The 27,884-nt window shown below is 44.7% G+C and overlaps 1 protein-coding gene across 3 annotated transcripts in view; it reads right to left on the bottom strand.

The window, feature by feature from the left end:
• Positions 1-27,884, bottom strand: part of DNASE2 (deoxyribonuclease 2, lysosomal) — a 141,427-nt gene that overhangs the window by 13,990 nt on the left and 99,553 nt on the right. For 2 of the 3 annotated variants that reach the window (XM_040346538.1, XM_040346536.1), the window contains exons 3-4: positions 7,044-7,152; positions 3,848-4,019 (exon numbers count right to left, since the gene is read on the bottom strand). In XM_040346538.1, coding sequence (XP_040202472.1) covers positions 3,848-4,019; positions 7,044-7,135 — 264 coding nt within the window. In that variant the 5' untranslated portion in view covers positions 7,136-7,152. Of the gene's footprint in view, positions 1-3,847; positions 4,020-7,043; positions 7,153-10,990; positions 11,090-27,884 lie in introns of those variants that run through there. The other variant, XM_040346537.1, reaches the window with a different exon arrangement.

Raw genomic sequence — 27,884 nt, 5'->3', positions numbered from 1 at the left:
TTTAAGTGCCCAGTAAGCAAGTGGTTAAAAGTTAAATGAGAGATCTGAGGTCTTTTTGACCCCAGATCTCTCAGTAAAGAGGACCTGTCATGCTTATTTATTTTACAAGGAATGTTTACATTCCCTGTAATAGGAATAAAAGTGATAACAAATAAAATAAAAAAAGAGACAGTTTAAAAATAAAAAGTTAAATACTTAAGAAATGATTTTTTTTAAAGTGCCTTATCCCTCCGTGCTCACGCACAGAATTAAACGCATACGTAAGTCACGCCCGCATATGTAAACGTTGTTCAAATCATGCCGCGATCGTTAGAGCGAGAGCAATCATTTTAGCACAAGAGCTCCTCTGCAACCCTAAACAGGTAACCTGTAAAAGTGTGCGCAATTTTAAAGAATGACATGTTAGATATCTATTTACTCTGCGTAACATCTTTCACATTATTCAAGAAAATGGGGGTAACTATTGTTTTGTTTTTTAAATTCATTAATGTGTATTTTTTTTTTAATTGCATTTAACTACTTCAGCCACAGAAGGTTTTACCCCCTTAATTACCCCCCTTAATGACCAGGCCATTTTTTGCAATACAGCACTGCATTGCAAAAAAAGAGCGACAATTTTGAAAAAAAACTATATTTTTTACTTTCTGCTATAAAACACATTCAATAAAAAAAAAATATATATTTCTTCATCAATTTAGGCCAATATGTGTTCTGCTGCTTATTTTTGGTAAACAAAAATCTCAATATCCATATATTGATTGGTTTGCCCAAAAGTTATAGCGTCTACAACCTAGGGGATATTTTTATGGAATTTTTATTTATTTATTTTACTAGTAATGGTGGTGATCAGCGATTTTGAGCGGGACTGCGACATTGCGGCAGACAAATCAGACACCTAACTGACATTTTTTACACTTTTTTGGGAACCAGTGACATTAATACATTGATCTGTGCTAAAAAAAATATGCACTGTCACTGTACTAATGACACTGGCAGGGAAGAGGTTAACACCTGGGGGGATCGAAGAGTTAAATGTGTCCCTAGGGGATGTTTTCTAACTGTGTGGGGGATAGACTGACTGGAAGAACACAGAGGGGCAGATTCACAGAGCAAGTACGCCGGCGTATCTACTGATACACCGGCGTACTTTCAAATTTCCCGCGTCGTATCTTTAGTTTGAATCCTCAAACCAAGATATGACGGCATCTGGGTAAGATCCGACAGGCGTACGGCTTCGTATGCCTTCGGATCGCAGATGCAATACTTCGGCGTCCGATGGGTGGAGTTTGCGACGTTTTCCGCGTCGGGTATGCAAATTAGCTTTTTCCGACGATCCACGAACGTACGCGCGGCCGTCGCATTCTCTTACGTCGTCTGTAGTCGGCTTTTTACGGCGTATAGTTAAAGCTGCTATTTTGTGGCGTACAGATAGACTTGCCATGTTAAAGTATGGCCGTCGTTCCCGCGTCGAAATTTGAATTTTTTTTTGCGTAAGTCGTCCGTGAATAGGGATGGACGTAAGTCACGTCTAAGTTAAAAAAATTACGTCGTTGCGAAGTCATTTAGCGCAATGCACGGCGGGAAATTTAGGAACGACGCATGTGCATTTCATTCTGCGCGGGGACGCGCTTCATTTAAATGAAACCCGCCCCCAACCCGCCCAATTTCAAATACACCGCCAGAAAAACACTACGCCGCCGTAACTTACGGCGCAAATTCTTCCTGGATTCGAATTTAAGCCAGGTAAGATACGGCGGCGTAGCGTATCTCTGATACGCTGCGCCTGTCCAATTGTATGTGAATCTGCCCCAGAGATCCCTGTGTTCCTGCTTAGCAGGGATACAAGATCTCTGTGTACTTCCCTGTCAGAACAGTGATATGCCTTGTTTACATAGGCAGATCACCGTTCTGCCTCTCCTGGGAACGATCGGCGGGTCACGACCAGCTTTCGCGTCCGCCGGACCTGCTGATTGGCTCCCACCCTGGCCATTTTTTTTTTGGGCTGTAACATGACAAAATGTGGAACATTTCAAGGGGTATGAATACTTTTTCAAGGCACTGTACACATGTAAACTACATTCATGAAATATGTTTACCTACTAAAGAATTTCTGTATACCCAGTGTTGTGATAAGGCACCACAGCCATACAATATAGCCTGATCCTCAACAAGGGCAGCACAGTTTAATCCAGAGCTCTAACCGAGGTGGCTCAGTGATTAATTTGGGACTAAATTAGAGAAAATATTCTTCTATAATTTAGGTCAGTGATATGACCTGTAGTGTCCTCTTCTTCTGCACTGAATGGTACTCAGTGATGCAAAGAGCTGCAGGCTCCAATGACATGAAACATCCACAATGCTCTTGGTAGCAGGGCCGATCCTAGGGTCACAGGTGCCTGGGTGCAGAAATATTTCTGGTGCCCCCCACATGGTCGTGGTCATTTTACTAACTCCTCCCCTTTACAAATGTTTCTATGGCAACGACTCAACCACAGAGATGCTCCCCCACAAAGTCTTCATTACCCTGGGATCCTTACATGATCTCATAACAATAAACAAAATACAGGAAGAGAAGCAGAGTACTTTATTGGGACCCGGAGGGGGGCCTCTCTGATGGGCACAGAGAGGGCTTTTGTTAGAGAGTCTGTTAGAAAGAGCCCCCAGACATACTACAGACATGATACAGGAGATGGTCAGAGACTGCAGACATGGTGCAGGAGATGGACAGAGACCACAGACATAGTACAGGAGATGATCAGAGACTACAGACATGGTACAGGAGATGGTCAGAGACACATCAGTTCTGGACGGACACTAGGGTGACCACATTTGCAAACTGCCATTCAGGGACACACCCCCTCTCTCACCTTCCCCCAAGAAAAGATGAGGGAGGTAATGTAGTTTGGCAACGGGTTATTTGTCAGGTGAATGTGCCACTTGCCACCAGATGCAGTGCCACTTGCCACCCATAGCCTGCCACCAGATGCAGTGCCACTGTCACTCCCTCTGCATGAGCCACGTGCATAGAAGGAAAGGAGTGGCGTCACTTTCTTAAGAGTAAAGATCACACCAGTCCCTGCTGCTTGCCGCTGGGCACCGGAGAAGCAGGAGGTGCCGAGGTGGGTGGGGACAGCAGCGCTGCACTAGGCGCAGGCCTCGCTCCCGGTCTCACTGTCTGAGAGTAAATTATCACTGGTTGCAAGATGCCAGGCAGCGCTGGCCCTAGCAACCAGTTCTGTAGATGTAGTTTTCAGTTAGTAAGGGGTGGCTGTGTCCTCTATTTCATTCCGGGACATTGTATTGTCCCGGAATGAAGGTGCCCGGGACAGACATGTCAATTGCGGGACAGTCCCGGGCAATCCGGGACATGTGGGCACCCTAACGGACACACACCTATGCTCAGAATACTAGTTCTGGACAGACACAAACAAGGTTAGAAGGAGGGAGGGGAGAACTCTGTGACTTTGGCGCCCCCACCTCTGCAGGCACCTGGGTGCAAAGCACCCTGTGCACCCTGCCTAGGATCGGCCTTGCTTGATAGTCACTGACCATGTAATCTAGGCTCCCAAAGCTTTAGGCCTTGAGTGAGCTTGGATGCAGCAGTTTTTATTCATGGTAGGCAAGAGGTAATTAAGCATTTAAAATAAAATCCTGCTGGCTGCTGAATACAATAGCTGGCATGGGAACTTGCTTCATCCACACCACAGGGCAGGGCTCAATGGGAGAGATCTGAATGCATAGCTAAACCTGTATGGCTAGTGTCAGGGCCAGCTCCTAATTGGCCATACAATGACATTACACAGTTGAATTTACTAGGTATAAGACAAGAGGACCACTGCAGTGTCACCTGGGACTGTGAGAACTTGTAAAGCTGACTGACGGTCCGTCCTACTGCGCTGTCTGTGCTGTTCATCAGTGACACCCCTGCCTTCCAGCCTTCACTGTTACCATCCTGGTACATGTACTTCATTCCAGCCTCAGCGCTGCGATCCAGATGGGGAAGCTTGTACACAATGAACCTGGAAATTAGATTCAACCAGAATATTACAGTGCAAATCAGCGGCTTTAAAATAACATTTTAGATTTTTTTTTTTTTTTAAATCCAGTTTTAAATATAAAAAAAATAATCAATTAATTTATACTTTCATCCAGGTACCTGGATCTGTCTTTGACATCAGCCTCCTGTAATTCAATCCCTGCTAATAATGCATTTGTGCATTGCACAGCCCTGTCCATTTAATACTGGGAGTGAGTGATGGTCTCATCAGTGTGCTTCTCCTGTTCCATTGTCCAATCAAACAAACTAACTGCAACCAATCAAATCCCCCCCCCACCCCCACCCTTGTTTCACACCTATGCGTTTTTTAGTGTGTTTTGCAGAAACGTACTACAGTCCATTTAAAGGGGTTGCAAACCTTCGTGTTTTTTCACCTTAATGCATCCTATGCATTAAGGTGAAAAAACACCTTGCAGTGTATGGCCCCCCAGCCCCCCCCCTCCCCCATTTTACTTACCTGAGCCCCGAATTTCCATGGGCGCGATCCCGTGTGGCACTCTCCATGGCTTTCATTGGATAGATTGATAGCAGAACAGCAATTGGCTCCCGCTGCTGTCAATCAAATCCAATGACGCGGGCGCCGGGGGCAAGGCTGAGTCATACACTTGGCGGCTATGGATGCTGAGTGTATGACACGGGAGCGCGCCCGCAAGGTAAACCCCTTGGAGGAGAAAGCTGACCCCAGAAGAGGATGATCGGGGCCACTCTGTGCAAAACAAATTGCACAGTGGAGGTAAGTATGGCATGTTTGTTATTTTAATTTAAAAAAAACTGACCCTTTGTGTCACTTTAAGGGCCCTTTCACACAGGGGGCGGATCAGTAATGATCCACCTCCGTGTGTCCATCAGCTCAGCGGGGATCGCTCCGTAAAATCCCCGCTGAGCCGTTGGCTGACAGGGTGGTCCCCGCACACTGTGCAGGGACCGCCCTGTCTTTTCTCCGCTCTCCCCTATGGGGGGGTCGGATGAACACGGACCGTGTGTCCATGTTCATCCGATCCGCAGACGGAAGACAAAATAGGATTTTCTTCCGTCCGCAAAATCGTATCTTTGCGGAGGCGGACGATTACGGGTGTCAGCGGATGTTCATCCGCTGACACCCGCAATCACATAGGGACCAATGTATGTCCCTTTTTCATCCGCAAACAGATGGATAAAAATGCGGACATACGGTCTGCACATGTGAAAGGGGCCTAACATGGTTTCCTATAGATCTAGTTAACATCTGTGCCTTTTGCGCCGGAGTATTTTTTGGAAAGGTTCAGGGATTTTTTTTTCTAGCAGCAGATTGCGTTTTGCATGTAAAAGTCTTTAATGGACCAGCATAAAAAATGAAAGGGTGGATTTTTTTATGGGTTTTGACGGGTTTTTTGGCTAATAGGAAAGTATGACAGTTCTGTTCATGGAGTGCTACTTTGATACGATTTTACACTCTCTGACACTCAAGTTGCATCAAAGCTGCATCAAATCATACTCCATAAACAGAACTGTCATACTTTTCTATAAGCAGGAAAAAAAAAAAAGAAGCAAAATGCATCACAAACACAAAACATCAACCACAACCTGCATAGATGTAAACCTAGAAGGTGCAGTATAAGGGAAAAAAATAAAGATTGTGGCCCAGATTCACAGAGAGCGTTGTATCTCTGTGCGGGCGTAGTGCATCTCATATGCACTACACCAACGTAACATAGAGAGGCAAGTACAGTATTCACAAAGCACTTGCTCCCTAAGTTACGGCGGCGTATCGTAAATGGGCCGGCGTAAGCCCGCCTAATTCAAATTAGGAAGGTAGTGGGCGTGTTGTATTAAAATTAGCCGCGACCCCATGTAAATGAATTCCCGAACAAACGGCGCATGCGCGCATATGCTCATAATGACGTCGAATTTACGTCCTAAGATACGACGGCTCAATGGCAACGACGTGAACGTAACCTACGCCCAGCCCCATTCACGTACGACTTACGTAAAATCCGACGGCAGTTCCGTTGTCCATACCTAACATGACTTAGACCAACTATTTGATGGTTTATCTTTACGCCGGACGTACGCCTTACGTAAACGGCGTAGCTTACTGCGACGGGTGCAAGTACGTTCGTGAATCAGCGTATTTCGCTCATTTACATATTCGACGTGTAAATCAATGGAAGCGCCCCCAGTGGCCAGCGTAAATATGCACCCAAGATACGACGGCGTAGGAGACTTACGTCGGTCGTAGGAAGCCAAAATTCAGGCGTATCTTGTACTGTGAATACGGCGCATAGATACGACGGCGCATCCGTGGACTTACGCAGCGTATATAAAGATACGTTGGCGTAAGTCTTTGTGAATCCGGGCCTGTATGTTCATCAGTCAGGAAAACTGACTTTTAAAGTATCAAGAACCTGAGTAAATCTATATACCGTATTTATCGGCTTATTGCGCATATAGCGTGCACCCCCGAACTTGAAGAAAAATTCCTGGAAAAAAAAAAATACTTACAGTTTGGATGCCTCTCGACGGTGTCTTCCCCATCGTGCATCGCGTCCTGCCCGATGTCCATCGTGTCCATCGTCCGGTCCGGCGTCCTTCTGCGGCCATCGTGGTGTCCTCCCCGCTCGATCCCCACTTCACGCACTGAGTTTGAACCACTGCGCCGGCATATACCAAGCGCAGTACACTCGGGTATAGTCAGACAGGCTCGGCTCCTCTCGCGTAAAGGACGTACAGGACACACAGGACGTGACCGCGAGAGGAGCCGAGCCTGCCTGACTATACCCGAGTGTACTGCGCTCGGTATATGCCGGCGCAGTGGTTCAAACTCAGCGCGGGAAGCAGGTATCGGCGTATATCGCGCACCCACGATTTTGCCGTGATTTTCAGGGCAAAAAACTGCGTGGTATACGCCGATAAATACGGTACAATAAATATAAAACAATATTGTCTCAGAACTCTATAGGAAAGCCCAAAACTTAAACTGATGAGCCTATGACCAATGGGAACTCACCAGTCTACTGGTTGGCCATTATCCCCATAACAAGAGATGGAAGCAGAGGACAGGTAAGGCATCAGCAGGAACATCAGTAGCTGCAGCGCCATCTTCTGGCTTGAAGACACTACAACGAAACAAAGAACATTTTATACTGCAAAATGAATCTTAATAAACAATAAATTGAAGAAGGCCACCGCAAAAAAAAACATTTATGAGTAGACATTAGAGGACCAAATTGCTTGGTAAATCCCTTGTTTTAGCACCCTCAGCAGGAGTGCACATAACTTTTTCAGTCATGTGACTGATATTACCAATATCTACATTTATAATTGTGTATTTAGAAGCTTGCATGAAGTTCAGCTTTAATCATTTTTAAGTAGAAGCTGGGAATTACTAATAATTACTAATTATCCTCTGCAAAAAAAAAAAAAAGAGCAAGAAAGTGTGTGTTTAACCACTTCTGGAAGATTTGGCTGCCCAATGACCAGGCCATTTTTTGCGATACGGCACTGCGTCGCTTTAACTGACAATTGCGCAGTTGTGGGACGGTGTACACAAACAAAATTTATGTCCCTTTTTCCCACAAATAGAGCTTTCTTTTGGTGGTATTTGATCACCTCTGTGGTTTTTAGTTTTTGCGCTATAAACAAAAAATGTTTTGAAAAAAAAGCAATATTTTCTACTTTTTGCTATAATAAATATCCCCCAAAAATATATAGATTTGTTTTTCCCTCAGTTTAGGCCGATATGTATTCTTCTACATATTTTTGTTAAAAAAAAATCACAATAAGAGTATATTGATTGATTTACGGAAAAGTTATAGGCCCAGATTCTCGTAGATGGGCGTATGTGATGCATTTGCCTATATGTCTCAGTCTAATTCTCCCTGCTTGCCCTGTGTAATTCTGTCCTCGGCTAGCAGGTTATTGACGTGCTAATGTCCCCTCACTATTTCTAAAGGTTAATTGATCTATTGTGTTGTGTGAAGGAGATCTGTGTTTAAGTGGCTTGTGTTAATTATTCTGATTGCTCCAGTGTGGTAATTATCTCTCTATATGCGGGGTCGAGCGGTCTAGTTAATGTATTTAGTACAACTAGTAATCAGCGTCCTTGATGTCATTGTCTAAAGAAAATGTGTTTTCAGACTCGGCTCCGTCGTGTCTGCCTATAATCTGTATGGAAGCCCCAGTGTGAGGGGGGGGCGGAGATTTGTCATTGTAACAGTTTTGGAAATGACATATAAGCTGTGTGATATAACATTAAAGTCTGTCTTGTTCTAGCAGTAAGCCTGGACTAATGTGTGGCTTAATGGGCGATCTCAGGAATATTCCTCCTAGTGGAATATTGGGGTGATGTTCTTATGGAAGAAGGGAATCTTTGACGGGGATATCATACCGATACCGTCACAGCGTAAAACTGCGGCGGCGTAAAGTATGTCATTTACGTTACGCCGCCGCAAGTTTTACAGGCAAGGGCTTTATTTTACAAAGAACTTGCCTGTAAAGTTGCGGCGGCGTAGCCGGGTAGGGGGCGTGGAGCATTTAAATTAGTCGCGTTTCCGCGCCGAATGTAATGCGCATGCGCCGTCCCTACAATCTCCCGACGTGCATTGCGCTAAATGACGTCGCAAGGACATCATTGGTTTCGACGTGAACGTAAATGGTGTCCAGTCCCATTCACGGACGACTTACGCAAACGATGTAAATTTTTAAATTTCGTCGCGGGAACGACGACCATACTTAACATTGGTTGCCCCTCATATAGCAGGGGCAACTTTACGTGACGCAAATCTAACGTAAACGTCGTTACTTCACTGCGTCGACCGCGCGTACGTTCGGGAATTCGCGTATTTTGCTAATTTACATACTCAACGGGGAAAACGACGGAGGCGACACCTAGCGGCGAAAAAAAAACTGCATTTAAGATCCGACAGCGTAAGAGCCTTACGCCTGTCGGATCTAATGGATATCTATGCGTAACTGATTCTAAGAATCAGTCGCATAGATACGATGGCCCAGATTAGGACTTACGATGGCGTACATTGCGTTGCGCCGTCGTAAGCCCTTTGAGAATCTGGGCCATAGCGTCTACAAAATAGGGGATAGATTTATTGTATTTTTATTATTAATTCTTTTTTTACTAGTTAAGGCGGCGAGCATCGATTTTTATCGTGACTGCGATATTGCTGCGGACACATCGGACACTTTTGACACTATTTTGGGACCATTGTCATTTATACAGCGATCGGTGCTATAAAAATGCACTGAGTACTGTGTAAATGACACCGGCAGGGAAGGGGACAATGAAGGGGTTAAGTGTGTCCTAGGAAGTGATTCTAACTGTGGGGGGGCTGGGCTACAAGTGACACGACAGTGATCACTGCTCCCGATGACAGGGAGCAGTAGATCACTGTCCTGTCGCTAGGCAGAAGAGGGAAATGCTTTGTTTACATAGACATCTCCCCGTTCTGCAGCTCTGTGACACGATCGCGGGACACCGGCAGACATCGAGTCCGCAGGTCCCGCGGGCACGGTCACGGAGCTCTGGGCTCAGTAAGGTTGAGAACCACTGGATTACATAACTTTGATTGGTTTTAGGATTATAAGAAAATGCAATTGGGTAAGCCATAGATAATTCAATTTTCTTTCCTGCAACCACTGGTTGCAGGAAAGAAAATTGCTTGACTCCCCCATCAACACTGAACCCCTCCTACGACACTAATGTGTTATGCTGGCGGGGGAGCCTTATCTGCTGGCAAAACACAATGATCACTCCTAGGGGCTATAGCTGCCTGCGGTTTGCAGCTCAAAAATAATGCACTTGGGTGGCAAAAATATGAATGCAATCTATACACTGAAGGGAGGATCTTTGGGGGAATCTAGGATGGAAAAGGACCTGGGGGTCCTAGTAGATGATAGGCTCAACAATGGCATGCATTAAAAAGGGGATTAACTCCAGAGATAAAACGATAATTCTCGCGCTCTACAAGACTCTGGTCCAGCCGCACCTGGAGTATGCTGTCCACTTCTTGGTACCAGTCCTCAGGAAGGATGTACTGGAACTGGAAAGAGTCCAGAGAAGGGCAACAAAGCTAATAAAGGGTCTGGAGGATATTAGTTATGAAGAAAGGTTGCAAGCACTGAGCTTATTCTCTTTGGAGAAGAGACGCTTGAGAGGGGATATGATTTCAATTTACAAATACCGTACTGCTGACCCCATAATAGGGATAAAACCTTTTCGCAGAAGGGAATTTAACAAGACATGTGGCCACTCATTAAAATTAGAAGAAAAGAGGTTTATTCTTAAAGTACGTAGAGTGTTCTTTACTGTGAGAGCTGCAAGGATGTGGAATTCCCTTCCACAGGCGGTGGTCTCAGCGGGGAGCATCGATAGTTTCAAGATGTAAGGTCCCCCACCCCCCTCCCCCAAAAAAAAAATATTTTTTATTTCACCTGCAGTTGTGAGAATGGAGGGAGAGAAGGAGTGGTATAGTTAAAAGCAGGAAAATGGACTGAAGCTCTGCTTTAACACAAGATGAGCATTTTACAGCATAGAAACTGAAGTAACAGATCAACTAAAAGCTGTATGTGACTCGTAAGCCAGTGATCGGCGATCATTGACTAAAAAAAAAAATGATCATAGCCTTACAAGTAGGATAGACCCTGTAAGGGGATGGGTACCTGCTGCTTACTTTTCATCCAACATAGAATTAAGCCACTATGACATCGTAGACAGGAGCAAGAAAGTAAAGATATAGAGATGCTAAATTTTAGCGACTTAATGAATATATTTTCACGCACACCTGGCAAATGGAATTGCATGTTTATAAAAGCTGACATACACTCAGCCAATAAATGGCGCTGCCTATATTTTCACTTTCCTAATCTATAGAAGACAAGAGCATGCATGTCTAGGCAGATAGCAGAGGCTGAAAGACAAAGAGCTGCAAATTGGGAACTCACGTGTGCCGGGTACACAGCGATCTCTGAGGACTTGTTCAGAAATCTGGAGTTTTAAAGCAAGTCTTGTGACCAACCTCCCCTCCCCCCCATGACCTCACTTCATTTACTTCCCTATTCTTTACAGAAAATCTTTGCAGTGCTGTCAATCTTATGTACTTCCTACAAAGGACGTCTAAACAGTGCGGGCAATACATGGGAAGAGCCATGACAATGTAAAAACCTGCAGCAACCAATTGTGAACATTTACGCCACAAAGCATGTGGCTTGTATGTTCCACTTACGCACCTTCCCGCCCAAGCCAATTTTCAGCTTTCACCATTGTCGCACTTTTAATGCCAATTGCGCGGTCGTGCGACGTGGCTCCCAAACAAAATTGGCGTCCTTTTTTTCCCACCAATAAAGCTTTCTTTTGGTGGTATTTGATCACCTCTGCGATTTTTTTTTGCGCAACAACTAAAAAAAGACTGAAAATTTTGAAAAAAAATTATGTTTTTATTTTTTTATGTTAATTTTTTTGTAAATAAGTAAGTTTTCTCTTTCAATTACGGGCACTGATATGGCGGCACTGATGGGCACCGATGAGATGGCACTGATGGACATCGATGAGGTGGTACTGACGGGCACAGATGAGGTGGCACTGATTGGTGGCGCTGGTATGCGGCACTAATGGGCACTCATAGGCGGCACTGATGGGCACACATAGGCGGCACTGATGGGCACACATAGGCGGCACTGATGGGCACACATAGGCAGCACTGATGGGCACTCATGGGCGGCACTGGGCACTCATAGGCGGCACAGATGGGCACTCATGGGCGGCACTTATGGGTGGCACTGATGGATACTTATGGGTGGCACAGATGGGCACTGATAGGTGGGCACTGGGCATGTATGGGCACTGTGGGGTGGCACTGATGGACACTGTGGGGTGGCACTGATGGACACTGGGGTGGCACTGATGGACACTGGGGTGGCAGCACTGATTTACTCATATTGCCAGTCAGTGCCCATTTGTGGGCACTGATTGGCATCTTTTTTTTTTTTTTTAAATGCTTTTTTTTTTTTTTTGCAGAGTTGTTTTTTTTTTTGGCCCACCCTGGTGGTCCAGGGTGGGCTTCCCTGGTGGTCCATGTGGCGATCCGAGGGGGGGCTGCGCTGATAAACAATCAGCACGAACCCCCCCTGTCAGGAGAGCCGCCGATCGGCTCTCCTATTCTCGCGTCTGTCATCAACGGCTCTTCCTGTTTACATCGTGATCAGCCGTGATTCGACACGGCTGATCACGTGGTAAAGAGTCTCCGTGAGAGACTCTTTACCGAGATCGGAGATGCAGGGTGTCAGACTGACACCCCGCATCACCGATCGCCGCGCTGCGCGCCCCCACAGGCGCGCACGGCACAAAATCCTGCAGGACGTCCATGGACGTCCTGTCAGGATTGTGTAACCACTTCCCGGACGTAAATCGGCCATAGGCCGGGCGGGAAGTGGTTAATCACCACTGGGTTTTCTATTTTTTGCTAAAGAAACAAAAAAAGATTGAACATTTTGCAAACAGGTGGTTATTCTCTTTCACTGATGGGCACTGATGAGGCTGCACTGATGGACACTGGTAGGTGGCACTGATAGGAGAGACTGATGATGAGGCACTGATAGGTGGCACTGGTGGGCACTGTGTTGGACAGTAACAGAAGCGGGTTACCGGCTTCCCTCCTTTCTCCAATAACTGGCTGTTCACTTCTGTGTTCATCTGTCATTGGCTGACAGCTGATCACGTGGTAAAGGGCTGCTGTGATTGGCCCTTTACCCTGCTCTGTGATCAGCCGAGTCCGAAAGACTCTGGGATCACAGAGCGCGCCTCCAACGCCGCAAGGGGCGCCCAAGCAGCGCGATCATGGGAGGACGCCTATGGACGCCCTCCCAGCACTGGAAGCATGCGCTGTAGCCGTCTTTTAGCTATAGCGTAGGTGGAAAGTCATTAAAGCATATACAGTATATCACAAAAGTGAGTACACCCCTTACATTTTTGTAAATATTTTATTACATATTTTCATGTGACAACACTGAAGAAATTACACTTTGCTACAATGTAAATTAGTGAGTGTACAGCTTGTATAACAGTGTATATGTGTGGGAAACAGACATATGAGTGCTGCCAGCATTGCTGCAGAAGTTGAAGAAGTGGGGGAACAGCCTGTCAGTGCTCAGACCATATGCCGCACACTGCATCAAATTGATCTGCATTACTGTCGTCCCAGAAGGAAGCCTCTTCTAAAGATGATGCACAAGAAAGCCTGCAAACAGTTTCCTGAAGGAAGCTTCAGATGTTCACTGTGAATGGCTGCAGCTTTCTCATCAGACCCTGAGACAATAACGATATAACGTGGCTGGGGTGGGACAAATTTAGATGGCGGGGCATACTCAGTGTGAAAGGGTTCATTGAGATGCATGGAGAGCATTTTATGAGCGTTTTAATAGCGCTATTTTTAACGCTAAAACGCTGCAAAAACGCTTCAGTGTGAAAAGAGGTCTAAATACAGCACCCCATGTAGAATCACAAGCCAATTGTAAGCCAATGCTGGTCACATGTCTGCTTCTAATCACAGCACAATGCGCAGAGAGCTCTGAGCTTCCCGCTCTTTTTTGTTTGTCGCCTGAAGCTCATGACTAAAGGCTTTTCGAAAATCGTATCAAAGAATTTTCGTACGAAGTTCGCACCGTTAGTGGGCTGCAGCAACAGCCGATTTTCGTGCGGCAAACAAATTTGAGAAATCCGACATGTTGGAAATTTTCGGAAAAACTAACGATTTTCTGATCAATGATGGGAGAATCGTGCGAGAAATGTAATAGAAAAAAAAAAAATGTGCATGTGCAAGAAAAGAAAATCCCCGCAAAGAAACAAAGATTTCCGGAGAGAAAAGAATATTCCCGGAGAGAAACGAATATTCCCGGCAACATGAAAGTTTGGTTGGCCGAATTTCGAAAATCAATGGTGGCATCATCGGATCCCCAAAAAAAACGAACGTTCTGATTTTGAAAAGAAAATTAGTTCGAAATTTGACCATGTATGGCTTGCTTTAGTCACCTGAGGTAAAGTCTGTGACTCTGTTGAAGGTATAACACATTGATCACTGATTCTATATAGGTTATACACGGTCTATCGATTGATAACATGTGACCTTCACCTCAGGCTGAGATGTTGGTAGGTAAATAGAAAATATTTGCAGCGCTCGACGCTCATTCATTGTGGTAAAGGAGAGAAAGAGTTGTGAGGGGTGTGTGGGAACAGAACATCTTCCTTCTATCTGTTTTCAGGGCTTGTTCACACCAGACGTAAAAACACACATAAAAATTGCCTCTTTTACCGCACAGCCTTAAAACGACTTCAGCTGATATGATTATATGAGTCTTAACAACGCCCCCCACGCATCTGGGAAAAACGCGGATGCAAAAAACGCCCCAATTTCTATTTTTTTTAGGCTGCATTCACACCTACGCATTCCAAGAATGCGGGCAGAAATACTACATGCCACACACCTGATTGTCTTTGGCAGCGAGTTAAGCGCTTTTTTTGCCATGTGCATCAAAATGTGCAACTGCTACCCACCTTTAGAGCGCCATTAAGAAATAACAGCACTACAAGTATGAACACGTTTCTGCCCACATTCCTGGAAATGTGTGGAAAAAAAAACACGCATCACACTTGCGGTGCCGTTATTTCTAAATGGCGCCCTAAATGCAGGTAGCAGTTGCACGTTTTGCACATTGCAAAAAAAATCGCTCGGCTCGCTGCCAAAGACAAGCACATTTGTTGCGTTTAGAGCAGCCCATTATGAATGGGGCTGATCTACTGTAGGCTTTTGTGAGGAAAAAAACATAAAAAAAACATGACGTGTTGTGAAGGTGTGAATGCAGTCCTACTTGTTCTGGCAGTTTTGACACACTGATGCGATGTGGGAAACCCACAAGATTTCCTGGGTTTCGCCACATTGCACCGCTCTGCTTGGCAATTGCACGGCGTCCATGTTGCTGCAGCTGTCAATGTTAATTCAACCCCCCCGAAACAGATGAAAAAACGCAGTACGATAGCCAGAATTGCTTTGCATGGGTGTGAACAACCATGCGATGCGATTCAAGTGCTGGGGGAAAAAAAGGGTCCTGCACAATTTTGGTGCGGATGCAATGCGATCTGAGCCATACAAAACATATGGCTTAAATAGCACGGCACAGATAACCCATGTGATGTGCGCAGTAATGCGCTGTTTTGCACGCACCAGTGAGGACCTAGGCTTAAAGAGGAGGTCCGCAAACATTTTTTTTTTTAAACGTCAGCAGCTACAAATACTGCACTTACCTGTCCTGGGTGCCCGCAAAGTCGGCACCCGAAGCCAATCGTTCCCTTTGGCTCTCAGATGCTGCCGCTGCCATCTTCGGTAAGGGCTTCACATCCTAGTTCCCTACCGCACATTCGCGACTCGCGCTGCGCGATGCCACTGGTCCCTGCTGTCTCCTGGGACAGTGAGGGGAGACGGGAAGTGGCGTTGATACCCATGGGTGGCTCGGGTATCTATGGCCAAAAGTGGGAGCAAAATACCTGTATTACACAGGTATCTGCTTCCCCCTGAAAGGTGTCAAATGTGACACCGGAGGGGGGGAGGGTTCCGAAAAGCGGAAGTTAGATTTTTGGGTGCACTTTAATGTCAGTGTGTGCTGTCCCTGTTGTCAGTATAATTGACACTTTATCATCGGACATGCGTTGTGCGATTGTAAAAAAAACAGTACATTTAGGTGCATTAGGAAGCCTATTTAACGCGGAATTAAACCCAATAAAGTGATTATAAAATATATTTTTTTTTTAAATGACAAACATCTTTATACTTACCTGCTCTGTGTAATGGAATGGAGTGGTGCTCCTGACTCCTCCACTCTGTCTAGTGTCCCCATGGGAAGCCGCTTCCCATGGGGGCACTGGTGCGTGCTCGCTCCCGTGCCCCTCTGCTGCATCCATTGACACAGACAACGGGACTCTGCCCCGCCCCCCCCCGCTCCTGTGTCACTGGCTTTGATTGACAGCAGGGGGAGCCAATGACTCCAGATGGCCCAGTAAAGCCAGTGATACCTGGAAGTGAGGGGAGAGGAGAGCTGCATACGTGCACAGCAATGGATTGAATGAGACCTCAGTTAAAGGATAAGGTGGGTGATGAGGGGCCAAAATCGATCCTTAACCACTTCTCGACCGCCGCATGTATATGTACGTCCACAGAATGGCACGTACAGGCAAATGGGCGTACAGGTACGTCCTTGCCTTCTAGCGGGTGGGGGGTCCGATCGGGACCCCCCCCCCGCTACATGCGGCGGTCGAAATCCCGCGGGGAGCAATCCGGGACGACGGCGCGGCTATTCGTTTATAGCCGCTCCGTCGCGATCGCTCCCCGGAGCTGAAGAACGTATGTAAACACGGCTTCCCCGTGCTTGACTGTGGCGGCTGCATCAATCGAGTCATCCCTTTTATAGGGAGACTCGATCGATGACGTCAGTCCTACAGCCACACCCCCCTACAGTTGTAAACACACACTAGGTGAACACTAACTCCTACAGCGCCACCTGTGGTTAACTCCCAAACTGCAACTGTCATTTTCACAATAAACAATGCAATTTAAATGCATTTTTTGCTGTGAAAATGACAATGGTCCCAAAAATGTGTCAAAATTGTCCGAAGTGTCCGCCATAATGTCGCAGTCACGAAAAAAATCGCTGATCGTCGCCATTAGTAGTAAAAAAAAAAAATTTATAAAAATGCAATAAAACTATCCCCTATTTTGTAAACGCTATAAATTTTGCGCAAACCAATCGATAAACGCTTATTGTGATTTTTTTTACCAAAAATAGGTAGAAGAATACGTATCGGCCTAAACTAAGGGAAAAAAAATGTATATATGTTTTTGGGGGATATTTATTATAGCAAAAAGTAAAAAATATTGAATTTTTTTCAAAATTGTCGCTCTATTTTTGTTTATAGCACAAAAAATAAAAACCGCAGAGGTGATCAAATACCACCAAAAGAAAGCTCTATTTGTGGGGAAAAAAGGACGCCAATTTTGTTTGGGAGCCACGTCGCACGACCGCGCAATTGTCTGTTAAAGCGACACAGTGCCGAATCGCAAAACCTGGCCTGGGCATTTAGCTGCCTAAAGGTCCGGGGCTTAAGTGGTTAAACATTTTATATTTTAACAACTTAAAGGGTAAGTTCACCTTTACCAAAAAAGGTAAAGGGGGCCTTTGTAGATAAAAAACAAACTGTGCGGCTCTGACTTAGGCAGGCTACATGGTTTGAATTTCAGCCCGTTCAGCAGAAACTGACCAAGATTTGAGCCGCACATGGGCAGGCTGATTGTACCAAGTTAATCGAGGTAGAACCAGCCTCCTGTGTTTTACCTACAATTGCTGCTATAGCCGCTAGCAATAAACAATAAACACTGTCTTCTCCCAGCGGGGACAGCTTCCCTCCGCCCTACCCTGCCCCCCTGCCGGAAGACGACAGTTGCCTGGCAGGAGGGATTCCCACATCAACACTGCCTGTACTGATTGGGGGAATCAAGCTAATTTCTTTCCTGCAACCTGGGGTTGCAGGAAAAAGAAATTTGCTCCATGTATAGCCGCCATTAGGTTGAATAATACCCTTGCTATAGATATAGGCCATTTAGAAACCTCATAAAGCCTGACTGGAAAATTCCCCGGATGTTGCTAGGCTGTTGCTAAGCGAGGCCTAGTCATTACTGCTCACCTTCACCATCATAGCAGTGAGCTTTAAAAACCCTGAGCTCAGAGCTACTGCATCAGGGGAGGGAAAGAGCCATGTTAGGGGGTTTGAATCGGAGAAAGAGGTCACTCCTGTGATGGTGGAGGTGAGCAGTGACGACTAGGCCTCAGTTACTAACATCCTAGGAGTATTCCATTCAGGCTTCATGAGGTAAGTAAATGCCATACACTTATAGCAAGAACATTATTCATCTTTTACGTCACAGTTTGTTTTTATCTACAAACACTCCTTACCTGCATAGGCTGTATTTTTGAGGTGAACTAACCCTTTAACCACTTCAGCACCGGAAAGGTTTTACCCCCTTAATGTCCAGGCTATTTTTTGCGATATGGCACTGCGTTACTTTCACTGACAATTGCACGGTCATGCGACGCTGTGCACAAAAAAAAATCAATGTCCTTTTTTCCCCCATAAATACAGCTTTCTTTTGGTGGTATCTGATCACAAATTTGAAAACAACATTTCTTCTTCAGTTTAGACCAATATGTATTCTTCTACATATTTTTTGAAAAAAAAAAAAAAAATCACACTTAGCATATATTGATTGCTTTACGAAAAAGTTATATAGGTAGATTCAGAGAGAAAGGATTAAACTTACGGCGGCGTAGCTTAGCGTGTTTAGGCTACGCCGCCGTAAGTTAGCTAGGCAACTTGCCTGCTAATATACGGCGGCGTAGCCTAAAGCGGGCGGGCGTAAGGGCGCCGAATTCAAATGTGTCTAAGGGGGGCGTGTTGTATGTTAATTGGGCTTGACCTGACGTTTTTGATGTTTTTTTTAACTGCGCATGCGCCGGGCGCCTACATTTCCCAGTGTGCATTGCGGCTACGCCCGCCGCACGGGCCTATTGATTTCGGGCGGTAGAACACAATTTCTTGTCTCCATGGCAACTGGGCACCTAACTCACATTCAAACATACACATACTAGGGCCAATTATAGACAGGAGCCAGTTAAAGGGGTTGTACTTTACTGCGTCGGCCGGGCGTACGTTCGTGAATTCGCGTATCTAGCTGATTTACATATTTTGACGCGTAAATCAGCATACACGCCCCTAGCGGCCAGCGTAAAAATGCACTTACGATCCGACGGCGTAAGAGACTTACGCCTGTCGGATCTAATAGATATCTATGCGTAACTGATTCTAAGAATCAGGCGCATAGATACGACGGCACAACGCAGAGAATCTGGGCCTATATATATTTTTTATTCTAACAACCTAGAGAATAAAATGGCGATAGTTGAAATACTTTCTGTCACACCGTATTTGCGCAGCGGTCTTACAAGCGCACTATTTTGGGGAAAAAATACACTTTTTTAATAAAAAAATAAGACAACAGTAAAGTTATCCCAATTTTTTTTTATATTGTGAAAGATAATGTTACGCCGAGTAAATTGATACCCAACATGTCACGCTTCAAAATTGCGTCTGCTCGTGGAATGGCGACAAACGTTTACCCTTTAAAATCTCCATAGGCGACGTTTAAAAAATTCTACAGGTTGCATGTCTTGAGTTACAGAGGAGATCTAGAGCTAGAATTATTACTCTCACTCTAACGATCGTGGCGATACCTCACATGTGTGATTTGAATACCGTTTACATATGCGGGCGTTACTCACATATGCGTTCGCTTCTGAGCATGAGCTTGGCGGGACGGGGTGCGTTTTCTGGCTCCGAATTTTTTTAGCTGGCTCCTAGATTCCAAGCAAATTTGTCAAACCCTGGCTTAAGTAATGAATGAACACAGGAGTTGGTACTGAACGCTCACGGTTTTCATTTAGGAAGGAAAGGGGCCAGTAAATTTCATATTTACCGGCCTCTTCCTCTGCTTTCCATCCTTAAACATCTCCCCATGTGCCCGCATCAGCTGCCAGCGGGAAAAACGGGAGGCCGGAAGCGCTGCGGGAGAAAGAGGCACACGGGGGGGGGGGGGGGCCCCAGACAGCAGATGCAAAGGGCACATGTGCTAGGACCAATCCCCTGCAGTGCAGCCAGGGGGAGAAAGAGGGGGGAAGCTGGCAGCACTGCAGGGGGAGGCAGAAGAGGATCTGTGCCTACAATAAGACAGTACAGCTAGACCTTCTCCTCTGCAGGTGCCTATGCCCCAGACCTTCTCCTCTGCAGGTACCCTTGCGCACAAATATGTTCCCCAGTAGTGTTGCTCACAAATATTCGCATTGCGAATATTCGACTCGAATATAGCATATTCGAGAAATCGCGCTATAATGTTCTCTCCAAGATAATGGAGAAAGTAGTGGTACAACAGCTGCAACAGCATCTAGATACCCACAATCTACTGGATCCATAATCGCGCTTAATGTTCTCTCCAAGATAATGGAGAAAGTAGTGGTACAACAGCTGCAACAGCATCTAGATACCCACAATCTACTGGATCCATTACAATCAGGCTTCCGTCCCGGACACGGGACAGAAACGGCCTTACTCAAAATATGGGACGATGCCCTCGAGGCCGCAGACGAAGGAGAATCTTGTCTCCTGGTTCTGCTGGACCTAAGCGCAGCCTTTGACACGGTAGACCACAAACTGTTACTGATGCGACTAGCCAAGGTAGCAGAAGTCGCAGAAGGTGATTTACCATGGTTTTCTTCCTTTCTTGAAAACCGATCACAAACAGTTAAATTGGGTTGTTTCACGTCGGAAAAGCGCACGGTGTCATGTGGAGTCCCCCAAGGATCCCCCCTGTCACCGGTGCTTTTCAACATCTATCTTCGCCCTCTCTTTGATATTATCAGTAGCCAAGAACTACTCTATCACTCTTATGCAGACGATACGCAACTGTATTTTCGCATCTGCAACAAAAAGGATCATCATCTCAGTTTAGAGAAATGTCTCTCTTTGATAGAAAACTGGATGACTAAGAGTTATCTTAAACTCAACAGTTCAAAAACAGAACTCCTTATGTTTCACGCCAGCCGAAAGAGTCAACTGGCAACAACCTGGACACCCCCGCCCATTCTGGGCCAAATCATCACCCCTAGCTCCAAAGTCAAAAGTCTCGGGGTCATCTTCGACACCTTCATGACAATGGACGCACAAATAGGGTCAGTAGTCAGCGGAGCGCACCATCTGTTGCGCCTACTACGCAGACTTATTCCATTTATCCCCAAAGAAGACGTAGCAGTCGTGGTGGGAACAATCGTGAATTCCAGACTGGACTATGCAAATGCCCTTTACCTCGGACTCCCAAAGTACCAAATCTCTCGTCTGCAAGTCGTACAGAATACGGCCGCCAGACTTGTGACTGGGAAAAAAAAATGGGAATCAATCTCACCTTCGTTGAGAACCCTTCACTGGCTGCCAGTAAAAGACAGAATTGCATTTAAAGCACTCTGCCTGACACATAAGTGCATCCATGGGAAGGCTCCGCAATATCTTTGCGACAAGATAGAACCTCACAATTCGAATCGCGTTCTGCGATCCACCGACCAAAATCTGGTCAGGGTACCAAAAACCAAATACAAGTCCAAAGGAGAAAGAAGGTTTGCTTTTCAGGGTCCTAGACTATGGAACGCTTTACCAACCAGCATTCGGTTGGAGGAAAACCACCTGACTTTCAGAAGACGAATCAAAACTCTGCTCTTTTGATGACATGAGACACGAACAACTAGCGCCCAGAAGCGATTCAGTTCGCATGCGCCGCGCTTTATAAGTTTTTCATTCATTCATTCATTCATATTTAGAATTTCGCTGTGAATATTCGCAATTCCGAATATTCGATTTTTTACAATTTTTTTTTTAAAACAGATCACATCCTAGATATCTCCATCGACGTCTAAAAGCATTGCTGGTATCATTAGAGACCCTGGGCCGAGTAGCTGAAGCGTTCATTGAATTTTCCCGAAAAATCGCAATGCGATTATTCGGCAAACGCAATATCGCGCGATTATTTTCTTCTCCCCTATCTTCCGCATCAGAGCGATTTTTACAGTTTCATTTTTAAAACAGATCACATCCTAGTGATCTCCATAGACGTCTAAAAGCATTGCTGGTATGATTAGAGACCTTGGGCCGAGTAGCTGAAGCGATCATTTTATATTGCCGAATATTCGCAATGCGAATATTCGGCAATAGGAATATTGCGCGATTATTTTCTCCGCCCTTTTGCATCAGAGCCAATCAGAGTTCTCCTTCCACACTCGTCAGAGGTTAGCAACCAATAGGAACCTGCCTGCATGGACATTATATAAGCTCACTCCCAGCACCATTTCATTGCAGATTCAGAAGCTGGCTAGAGAGTGTGGAGGCTGTTTCTGTGTTCCTGTGTCTTTGTTCCTGATTGATTTATATCATCACCAGCATAGTGCTGCATTGCTATTTAGTGATTCCAGTGCATCTTTTCCAGTATATCAACTGCTTTTTTCAAAGCAATAGACCCAAGAGCTTTTTTCAAAGCTACGTTTTGTGCTGTTTTGTTCATTTGTGTTACTGTTTGATCCTGCATCTTCGCTGTTCAGTGATATTTGCTAGAGATTTCAGTGCACATTTTGCTGAGCTTTCTAAAAGAGCTTTTCTAAAAGCTAAGTTTTGTTCATCTTGTGTTACTGTTAGATCTTGCAGCTTCGCTGTTCAGTGATATTTGCTAGGCATTTCAGTGCACATTTTGCTTAGTTTTTCCTAAAGAGCTTTTCTAAAAGCTAAGTTTTGTGTTCAGTTTAGTTAAATTTTGTGTAGTAAGTGTACACACTGTTAGTGTACATTTATTTCATCTAGCTTAGCTTAGTGTGTGTTTAGTGTCTGTGTTTTGTGTTTAAAAAAAAAAAAAAAAAAGTTAGTGTTTGTTTAGTGCTTTTTTTTTTTCTTTAATTTTGTAGTCCTTGTCTTTGGTGTACTACTTTTCTTATAGTTTAGTAGCTGTCTGTGTACGTCTTTGTCTGCGTGCCTGTCTTGTAAAAAAAACACAAAAACACATTTTGTTCACATTCCCCCCCCCAATAAAGTTTACCCCCCCCACACACATATCAGCAATAATGAGCGGCATCCGTGGCCGTGGCAGCAGGGGTAGGGGAGTTACTCCCAGTGCCCCTACTAGTGGTAGAGGATCGGGTGCAAGGGGAGTACGCCTGATCCGGGAGTTCTTCCCATCGGGCAGCCGCCCGATATTGCCATCTCAGGCTGAAGTAGTGGTGGACTACATGGGGCACAGCAGTGCCACTGAGTCGTCGGTCCCGACTCACAGTAGTACCACCATTACACCGGTGCCTGTAGTACCCCCCCCAGCCCCCAAGAGTCCAGCATCTTACTGTTCGACAGCGACAGTGATAGGGATATCTTGGGGGAGGCCATGCATCAGGCAGACCTTCAGCTCTGTCCTGATGGTCAGGACCTTTTTGAAGGGATGGATGAGGAGGATGGGATACCTGCTGGCAGTATCCCAGAGACATCCCTTCAAACTGGTGCTGCTGTTTTGGTGCAGGAAACAGCAGCACCTAGTCAGACCCAGGCGTGGGTGAGGGGACAGCGGAGCCAGGCTAGAGGCTCCATGTCAGTTGGTTCCCTCAGACCAACACATTTCAGCCCTTGGTCTGACATCTCTGGGGGCGAAGAGGGTGACCCATCATGGTTGCCATCTGACGCGTCGGCTCACTACGTCAGTGACGACGGGGAAGGTAGGCACCCTGGTGAAACGGTGCGCCAGGTCACCACCAGGGAGACCATCGTCAGGGTCTCCACTGGTGATGGCAGCAGGAGGTGTCAGGAGGAGGAGCAGCAGCAGCAGCAGCAGCAGCAGGCAGCTCCACCTGTGCGCACCGAGTCCCAGCAGGTGCAAGTAAGCGTCACCCCATCTGACAGGAGGGCGGTGCTGAAGTCACCTGTCTGGAATTACTTTACCCTGGTGGCAGACAACCCTACCGTGGCCATCTGCCGGATTTGTAAAGTGAGGGTGAAGAGAGGGAAGTGTTTGGCTCGGGTGGGTACCACAGCCCTGAACCAGCACCTGAGGATAAACCACTGGGCGGTGTTTGACGAGATGAAGCGTGGTGGTGGTAGCAGCGCCACCACCACAAGTGAGCAGGGTACAGCAGCCCCTGCCACATCTTCATCTCTTTCCATCAGGTCATGCCCCCCCGCTCCCTCTAGTAGAGGTACTGGTACCGGCAGCCAGACCTCTACTTCCACAGCACCCTCCACGTCTGTGTCCCGCACTGCCGTCCGGCGCCAGGCGTCGATTTCAGACGCCTTTGACCGCACCACTCCCTTCCCCCCTGGAGACCGACGTGTGCGTTCCCTCAATGGGCTCCTGGCAAGGGTTATTGCCCAACATCTGCTGCCCTTCAACATAGTTGACAGCAACCCCTTCAGGCAGATGTTGGAGCAGGCCCAACCCCAATGGCGTGTCCCCAGCCGCCATTTCTTTGCCAGGACTGGTGTCCCTGCCCTACACCAGCACATTGTGCAGAATGTAACCCTGTCGCTGGATCACGCTGTCAGCGACAGGGTTCATCTGACAATGGATGGCTGGACCAGCAGGCATGGGCAGGGGCGCTACATCAGCTTCACGGCCCATTGGGTTTCCCTCCGAGGCGTCGGTGAGGGATCGGCGGCAACCGATCTTGTGGTGCCGCCCCGGGGTGTCCAGGGGAGAACTGCTGGTCTCCCTCAAGCCACTGTCTCCGCAGCTGCTGAGCCTCCCAGCAAGCGCCCCCGTAGCTACTCAAGTGTGGGGCACGTGCGCTGTCAGGCCGTGCTCCAGCTTGTTAGTTTAGGGGACCGGAGACACACTGGAGAAGAAGTGCTGAAAGCACTTCAGGCTCAGGTCCAGAAGTGGCTGACTGTTAGATTTTAAATGTATTGATATTATGTTATAAAGGTCTCTGAATCAATGCTTAAACATGGTAGCATTTGAAGGTTTGTTAAAGACAAACGAAGGTCAATGTAGGACAACAGAACAGATGGTAGGTTAGGCCATATCTATTCTTAAAAGTCCTAAGTCAAGGATAGGGGAGGAGATGTTACTTAAATGTACATAGCGAGCGTTAGAGCTCATCGCGACCTTGTTTGGAAACGAGCCAATTGTGCTTAGTTAGCTGTTAAACCTGTATAAATGTACACGTGGTAAGCATAGTAAGTTAGGATTTCCTGGGTCTCCCGGCCCGACAGGAGAGATGGGGGGAGGGATGGGACCCTCTTCCAAGCAAGAAAGATCAAATCATCTTAACATCTATTTCCTCCTTCTGTAACTTTGTGATGCCTACCTGCCATGATGTCTGTAACAACGTAACAATGTAAGCATAAGCTGTCTGTTTGCTGTCATAATCGTTGGAAGAATAAACCATCATATAATGAAGTTATGTCTGAATATTTTGGAAGCAACGCCTGGAGTGGAAGAGGTTTTTGACAACACATCGCATGACACCTGTTAGAGGCATATGTCCACTATGTCCTCTGTTCTATCTCTGTCACCTCTACCCCGTGCCCCCCGGCATTTAACATTTTGTCGCGCCAGCCAGACTGGTCATTTTTTTCCTAAAGCCTTGACAAGGGGGAAATGAAGAAATGAAGTCAAAGATGTTGTTCTTTCAAGTCTTGAAGAAAAATACGACCAAAGCACCTAGAACTGTAAAAGGCGTTTGTTTTCCATCAGACGAGAGAAGGCTCTAAAACACAGGGTGAGTTTTTATTTGTTTTCTCACCTGTCAGTATGCTTGTAGCTTACGAGCAGAAGAAAAAAAAAACTTACACGAGGCTAACAAGCTATTTTGGACAGAAGGTTTCAAGATATCATGCAAAATCCATTGAGGACTTTTCTGGTTATGGAGAAAAATCGTAGACGTTTACGTACGTGAAGAAAGCTGCCAAATAGAAGCTTCACGTTATATTTAAGGCCACCATTGTAGTCACACAGGCAGATGTACACTTTGAGTGAGCTATTGAAAGTCGGGATTTTGATGTTTGAACGGTCCAAGAATACACTATACATTATACATTCCTTTCGCATACACAAAAAGGAGAAAGACATTATTTTTTTTACGCACGCATCTTTACATTTGTTTACTTGAGGCTACTTTACAGCTTAAATAAACATTTACACTAACACGTGAGCCAAAAAGAAGGCGGGCCAGAGGAAAAAGACAAGAACTGTTAGAAAATTAATTCTTCAAAGAAAATAAGGACATTACTCTTCCAAGATAAAGCAACGGATGAAGATACAGCAACATGAAAATGCAACAAGAAAAATCACCAAAGATAGACAATGTAACAAACAAACGAAAGAAACTAAAACTAAAGAAGACAAAGTTAAAGGACATTGTTTATTGCTTGTTTTTTTAAGTGCACAGGAAAATCATTCTAAACAAGGGGTAAATATGTTTTTTATATAAGTGGTTTAACATGGGATGGTTACAAATCTCAAGGTTCAGAAGTATATCTCAGTAATATTCGGGAATTTATATATTCTATATATATATATATATGTGCAGGCATGTAAACAGTAGTGGGGTAATTAATTAATTAATACCAGAGTGTAAGAAGTTCTTTAATAAGGAAATTAAGTTTAATGCTGCATATATATGTTTAGGAATATTTTAGCCCTAAACAACAGAAATGTGTTTTTGCATGTCATTCAAAGCACATACAGGGGCAGAAGTTTAAAGGAAAAACTATTGATTAAGATTATGTAAGAACTGTATAAAATTCAGTTAATGGTAAACAACAAGGTATTTAGTATTTAACAAAAATCCTACAGATTTGGTTGTAGAAAATAATAAGTTAAGTATTGAGTATTTTTTACAAAAGTTTCCAAACTTGGGTTTGGTTATTTAATTAAAAGTAGTAAATTGTTCTAAAATACTAAAGTTTACCCAGGAAAAATATTAAAATATGAAAGTTTTGTTCAATCCAAAATTAGCAAAAATAGAAGAAAAAACTATTGTTAAAAGTTTTTATAATTGACTATTTCAGATGAGAATGAGAATTTTGTTTGGAGGAATTTTCTCAGGAAAATGGCAAATTCACAGTTCATTAGGCTGGAACTAATCTGTGAAGTTTCATGAGATTTTCTCCTAAACAATGTTTTGTCATTACTATAATCAAAGTCATATTATAATGTTATGTACATGATTTTTAGCAGATGTACAAACCAAATATGTTTTAAAATTTTTAAAAAAGGTTAAAAATTGTAAAAACGATAAAATGAGATTGGTTGAAAATTGTATAGTGAATGGTAGCCAAGACTGACAGTGACAGATCTTTCTCTGAGAGTGTGTCATTAACAGAGAAATGGAGGTCGAGTTACTAAGCAGATGGTCAGTCATGACAAGAGTTTTTTTCCCTATGGATCTGAACACATGTTAGTGTTTAAACTTTTTTCAGAGATCTGAAATAAAGGTTCATGGATGGAAAAAAATATTTAATAAGGTATTACTAACCTAAGTAATTGTTTTGAAAAATACGTGGGTTTTTGCACCATTTGTTTTAAAGAACTAAGGTGTTATTTTTAAACATGAGGGTGTCTACACAAGGCTTTGATTAAGCTTTTGTCTATAGTGACAACTGGATGTTAAAAAGTAAGGTCAATTGAAGCTAAAATTATGCAGTGAGATAAGCCACAATTATACAAATTAATCATGCAAAAGTTACTTTTTAAATTTTTCAGTGGATATTTATTGAGAGGGTTTTTGTGCTTTTATTAAATGGATCCAGGAGGCACAGATGAAACTTTCTGAATGTCTGTCTACACTGAAAAAGTGATCTTAAGACTTGTTTGTTTAGCAGTCAGAGTGACAGGGCATGTGGTTACAATTAACCATACTGTATAAGTTGGTTAAAAAGGAAAAATACTTAAACATGATTTAAGTTTCTTTTTGAAAAAAAAGATATTTAGGATACCCAACCTAAATGTTCTTTTGCAAAATTAAAGCTATTATAAGTAAAGTATAGTAAAGAAAAGTACAATAATATGATAAAAATATTACTTTTACAAAATATAATTAGTCACAGAATAAAAAGGGGGACGATGAAAATTTTGTCTCAGTACAGACTGATAATGAAGATAAAATTCATTGTAAAAATAATTGATTCCAACAATAATGGATAGAATTATTTTTAAATGAAAATATTTAT

The sequence above is a fragment of the Rana temporaria genome, chromosome 3 (assembly GCF_905171775.1).
Source record: "Rana temporaria chromosome 3, aRanTem1.1, whole genome shotgun sequence".
In the NCBI taxonomy this organism is placed as follows: domain Eukaryota; kingdom Metazoa; phylum Chordata; class Amphibia; order Anura; family Ranidae; genus Rana; species Rana temporaria.
This window is presented reverse-complemented; position numbering and strand designations above follow the sequence as displayed.